The sequence below is a fragment of the Macrobrachium nipponense genome, chromosome 19, assembly GCF_015104395.2.
Source record: "Macrobrachium nipponense isolate FS-2020 chromosome 19, ASM1510439v2, whole genome shotgun sequence".
Taxonomy (NCBI): domain Eukaryota; kingdom Metazoa; phylum Arthropoda; class Malacostraca; order Decapoda; family Palaemonidae; genus Macrobrachium; species Macrobrachium nipponense.
This window is the reverse complement of record NC_061088.1, coordinates 21,502,349-21,508,348: the sequence shown is the minus strand read 5'-3', so window position 1 is coordinate 21,508,348 and position 6,000 is coordinate 21,502,349. Positions and strand designations below refer to the sequence as shown.

General features: G+C 36.0%; 1 protein-coding gene across 1 annotated transcript in view; it reads left to right on the top strand.

Moving 5' to 3' along the window:
• LOC135214794 (zinc-regulated GTPase metalloprotein activator 1-like) overlaps positions 1 to 6,000 on the top strand; it is a gene marked incomplete at its 5' end in the record, with an annotated part of 44,061 nt that overhangs the window by 27,465 nt on the left and 10,596 nt on the right. Inside the window, one exon of the mRNA XM_064249159.1 lies at positions 5,523 to 5,634. Coding sequence (XP_064105229.1) covers positions 5,523 to 5,634 — 112 coding nt within the window. The remainder of the gene's footprint in view (positions 1 to 5,522; positions 5,635 to 6,000) is intronic.

Sequence of the window (6,000 nt, the reverse complement as noted above, 5' to 3'; positions counted from 1 at the left end):
AAGACAATTTTTGTGTCTTAATAATAGTCGTGAAGACCATTTTCATATCTTAGAAATAGTCATGTATATCATTTCGTTTGTCTCAGAAATAGTTATGCAGATCATTTCCGTATCTCAGAAATATCCATGTGATCGCTTTTCATGCAATAGTGTCTTTCCCCTGATGACTGTGTAACAGCCATTATGACATGAGAGACGGTTTGCTGCATTGTCGGCTTTTCAAATGAAGAGAACAAGGGGTTGCTATTCACGAACAGCATTTATTGATCTTGTGTATTCAGGTTAAGTTTACATTATTTCTGGGATATGGTAGTGTTTATATGAGATTGTGTGTGTATGTGTGGTGTGTGTGTGTGTGTGTGTGTGTGTGTGTGTGTGTGTATATATATATATACTTATATATATATATATATATATATATATATATAGATATATATATATATATATAAAGGTTTTTGGCCATGAAGGAAAAAAATGAAAAAACGAGTTGGCCGAGTACTTTCGGTCCTATTCGGACCCTCAGTAAAGGGTCCGAATAAGACCGAAAGTACTCGGCCAACTCGTTTTTTCATTTTTTTTCCTTCGTGGCAAAAAAACCTTTATTTATACATAGCATCACGTTTTATATACTTCGTGATCAAGTTATTCATATATATATATATATATATATATATATATATATATATATATATATATATATATATATATATATATATATATATATATATATATATATATATATATATATATATATATATATAAATATATATATGAAGTTTTTGTATATCTCTATTTGATTATAAACCTGTAAGCCATCGTACACTGCAAATCCACATAGTTACGGTCACTGTGGTGATGAGGAAAATGGGGGAAAGCTGAAAGATTCCAGGATTGTTGGGATGCTGAGGAAAAAGAACCATCCTGGGATAAACAGCATCTGGAACAGCTGGAACAGTAGCGACGACGAGGGGATAGGGGTTTGGTTTTCTGGAAAGGCAGCAAAGAAAGAGGTATGGCGTATGGTGCGAGGAGGAGGAAGAGAAGGAGGGGGAAAAGAGGAAGAGGAGGAGGGAAGGAGGAAGAGGAGGAGGAGGAGGTGGAGGTTAGAGCCTCGAGAAGAAACTTGTGGAAATGCCCTCCAGGGTTTGCTTGATGTCGTCTTGTGTTTTCATGATTAAATTTGCCGCAGTTCCTCCGGAAGACATCGGAGCAGCCACGCCCCAGCGAAGCTGATCAAATTTGTCACTCCGCGTCGATGATCACAGGAGATATGAGGAGGAGGAGGAGGAGGAGGAAACGGAAGGCCAGGGTGACATCTAGTGCGTGCACACACACACACACACGCACAAACGTGCACATGTATGTGTATTTTGTCTAGTATGTCCTATAGTAATAATTTTAAGCAAAAATGGCCATTATAAAGTATTTGAGGGCTTTACTTTTGGTCTGTGTGGAGTAAGGTTAAAGGAATGTATTTTATTTATTATTATATACATCGTCTCAGTAGTCCGAAAAGACCACTGCGTGTAAATAATGTTTGGTTATTCATTTTCGAATTTTCAGTATAGTAAAAAGAGAAAAGTGAATTGTACCGATTGGCATATAAACTTGCGTAACAACAGGAAAAGTCGCTTGGTACTGAAGGTAAATTTGTGGGATAGTGATTAATAATTGCGGATAATTACGTGAATGAAAGAAAATGTCACTAAAAATACGTCTTTTAAAACATATGCTTGAAATAATAACACATTCTATGATGCACGCCATCATCTGCTCATAGGAAGTAAAATTGAAATTAAAAACCTGCAACCTCCCCAGTATCCTTGAAAAAGAAAGAAAGAAAAAGGTGATCGTGAAGGCTTCCTTAGAAGAAACTCCTTCTGGAACTTTCGGAACTTATAAATAAACTAAGCAGCAAGTTCTGATAAACGTGAGACTTACTAGATGGTAATTGTGATGTTACAGAGCCAAGTCTTTTACTTTCTTTATATGTTACCAATCGGAAACATGAAAGTCATTTATAGCATTTCTTACTTGTTGCAACGGAATATAGAATTTTGCCCCAAGGGTAAGCGCTGGGACCTATGAAGGTCATTCAATGATGAAAGGGAAATTGATAGTCTGAAAGGTTTGAAACTGTGTAACAGGAGCGAAACCTTGCTGTTGCACTGTGAAACAATTATTAGAAGAGGGTGGAAAGTAAGATGGAAGAAAGAGAACAAGAACAGAGGTACAGTCAAAGGAATGAAAGGGGTTGCGGGTAAGGGTCGAAGGGGCGCTGCAAATAGCCTTAAGCAATGCCTACAGTGCACCACGTGAGCTGCACTGACGGCGCTACGTTTCTACGGGGGTTTCTTGTTAGTTGTCATTTTCGGTCTTAATGGAAGGCTAACATAAACCAAATCTCACATACGAGCTACTGCAAAGTTTCTTTGTGTTCTGATTCGAGGCAAAAGATTTTCTTTAAGATAGTAAATTCATTCTCATTCTGTTTGCTGTGAATTCATGTGATGAGTTGTCAACTTTTTCATTTCAGCTACTGCAATGACTATTGAGTTTAATACCAGCACCAGGTATTCGAACTGTGCTTAATACGTGACTATTGACTTTAATATCAACACCAGGAATTCGAACTGTTCTTAATAAGTGACAATTGACTTTAATATCAACACCAGGAATTCGAACTGTTCTTAATAAGTGACTATTGAGTTTAATATCAGCACCAGGTATTCGAACTGTGCTTAGTAAGTGACTGTTGACTTTAATATCAACACCAGGAATTCGAAATGTTTTTTATAAGTGACTATTGACTTTTATATCAGAAGAGATAACTCAGAATACAACATGTAAATTAAAGTATTCTAGAATTCTTGGTTTAGGGGAAGATGGATTCCATCACCAGTGATACTCCTTAGGAAGATTATGTCTTTACTTCTGCAGTATTCATTTGTTAGGATCTCTTTAGTTTTTCCCACTTTTCACTGGCCAATTAATCCCATTTCTTCTCGTTCCAATGTATATTATAGTTTTTGTTACCAGTCCTTTAATAACTCAATTTGGTAGAGCATCTGACTTTTTTTATTTTTTTTATTCAAGTCACTTTCAGGGCTATTTCTGTTGTGCTTTTGAAGTCCAAATGTAATTCTGTAGGTGCACGTTTCCATTCCATGTAGTAGTGGAACCTGTACTTATGATTTGGATCACTCTCTGTAAACCCTATGAAGTGTATGTATATGTAAATTTTAAAAATGTCCTATGGCTACCATAATTGTCCCAAACTTTAGTGTCCATGTACTGCAACTTCCAAAACAGTCTTCAACCACTTGACACTTTCAATACTTTAAAAAAAAAAAAAAAAAAAAAAAAAAAACTAACTCCTCAAAAAAAAACTTGTCCGACTGTAACTTCCTCAGTATCTTCCCAATTTCAAACTTCATCAGTGAGGAAATAAATGTCTAGTTTGAAAATAAGCACTGTTATCTCACTGTTCTTTCCATATTTTTTAATCCTGTTTCCTCGCCTCCTAAATATCCTCTAATGTAATTCTTAAGTTATTCTCCTAATTTTCCAGCCAATATTGATTTGATTTTCATGTCATCAACAATTTGCAATGAAGTATCCATCATCATTAAACATCTTATCAAGTTCTCGGGCATTCCATTGAGGGGTCTGAGGTGTGTATTTCTGGTGATAGAAGTTCACTCTCAATGTGGTTCGGAAGTCACGTAAAGCCGTTGGTCCCATTGCTGAATAATCACTGAGTTCCTTGCAATGTAAAAACACCATGCAAACAAACAAATAATCAAGTTCACAGAACTTATATAACAGTGTATTACTTCTTGCCTCATACAATGTCATGCACCATATTATTTTTAGAAATAAACTGGTATGGCCATCAGGTATTAAAACCATAATTTTTGAGCCTTAGACTATGGGTGTGTGATTATTGGTAAGTTTTACAAACTGAAGTAACTGCAGTGCTTTTGCAGTGTTGCTGGCATGAATAAAGCTGGTATCACACTAGTCATTTCTTGCTCGCGGTTTTGGCCAGCATCCAGCAGATGCTCACGAGCAAAAGTGTTGTATCATCACACTAGGACCTCGTGGTTTCGAGGAGCAGTAGGAAAAAGTAAACAAAACTGATCACCTGATATCATCATGGTGCCCAGAAATTGTCGGACTGTTGCAAGATGTGCTGCAGTGATGTATTTTCTTGGAATCTTACGTGAATGCAAGAGTAACAAAAAACGTTTGTGGGTTCAAGAGTGGCTCAGGAGAAGAGAAGCCAAAGTTCTGAGAGTACGTCCTATCAGCAGCAGCTATCTTGTTTGTTTACACTATGCTGTCGCTCGCGGTTCGTGCTCGCTGCTTCCCGTTCAGTCGGGAAGCCAAAATCTTGAGCTAAAAGCTCCCGGTTTTCCATTTTCGGCAGCTGGAGAAAAAAAGGCCTAGTGTGAGGCCACCTTTAGTTTACTGAGGTCTTCCACTTACCTTCACTACTTTTGCTCTGCTACAGAGATGCATAGTATAGACTTGTCATTAGTTATTGTAATAGATTAAAATTCATTATCACCTTACATCCATAATTGCTATGATAGCAAGAAGGACTGGGCAAATTTGGTTTGGTTTGAATGTGAGTTATGTCATTACAGTCATTTATTGTTGTATTTCCCCTATAAAAAAATTTGTGAGCGTTTCGTTCATTCCAGGGTACATTAGTACTACAAAGTACAGTATAAGTATATTGGGAAGGGATTTCCTAACACAGTATTAAAGACAAGTCATGCAGTGTTGATAGTCTTGTTACTTCCAAGTGCTCCTTATCCTTTCTCATTATGTGTCCAAATCATCTCATGTGGCACCAACTGTTATATCGAATACAAATGACTTCCACCCCCACACACTCATGGCACCCACATGACCACTTTCGGATTGTATGTTTTCCTTTGCTTCCTTTATTTCTTAGGATAACTTTTGTTATGCATACATTGGTTTTCCAGGAGCCTCCTTTTCTTCTCCTAAAGTATTTTTATAGCTTTTTCCATTACTGTGATGAACAGCAAAGGGGTCAGGGCTGGCTTGGGATGGACATCAGTATCTTTCCAAAATTCTTTTGCCACTGTGTTCATCTAGTTCATGTGTTTTGGAGAACAACATTATTAACTTCACAAGTTTTTCTTGTACCCCCTGCCTTCACAGTGCCCATCAAATAATTTTTCTAGGCAGTGTGTCAAATGCCTTCCAAAGTTTACTGTTTAAATTTTCATTAGTAAATACTTTAGTTCAACCAGACTATACTGTTAAGGTTCTTGTTTCTTGAAGGATTGGTTAAAAAGCTTATTTTTTTCTACTTAAAAATTGGCTGGTAGTTTTTATTTGAATGTGTGTGAAATGTCTTGACATTCAAGTTAGCAGTGAGTTGTACATAAACAATACATTGTGTAGTTATATTGTTGATGGTTGTATTGATTATGGTATTGTAATTTTGTTAATTGATATAAATTTTTTCTTTCACTTGTCAGAATTAGTTTGAAAAAAATATTGGATCTCCATGCTTACGATAAATTTGACAACGTAGAATATGAGCAGACACTACATAATCGATTCCACTGTGATCAGCCTCATTTAGATCAGGTAAGCAAAATGCAGAACTTATTTTGCATTTTTTCTGGTATCCCAAATATGAATTTACAATCCCGTGAAAAATTTGCAACAAATATAACTTTTAGAAAGGAAATTGAACATCATTTGCACCATTTTATTAGAAAATTAGGTTTCATTTTCAATTGTAATTTTGGTTAAATTAAACAGGATCAGTTATCATATTCATGCACTGTAATTCAGAATAGCTTATATAAGTGCAATATTCTAGAATCTGTAACCTTGAAAAAATATAAATAAATCTACTTGCTGTATGTAAGTAAGGAAAGTACTGTATTAGTTTATACATAGGGAGGAAAGTTTTGTGGAGGATCAAGGATTCATATACCAATGAACTTC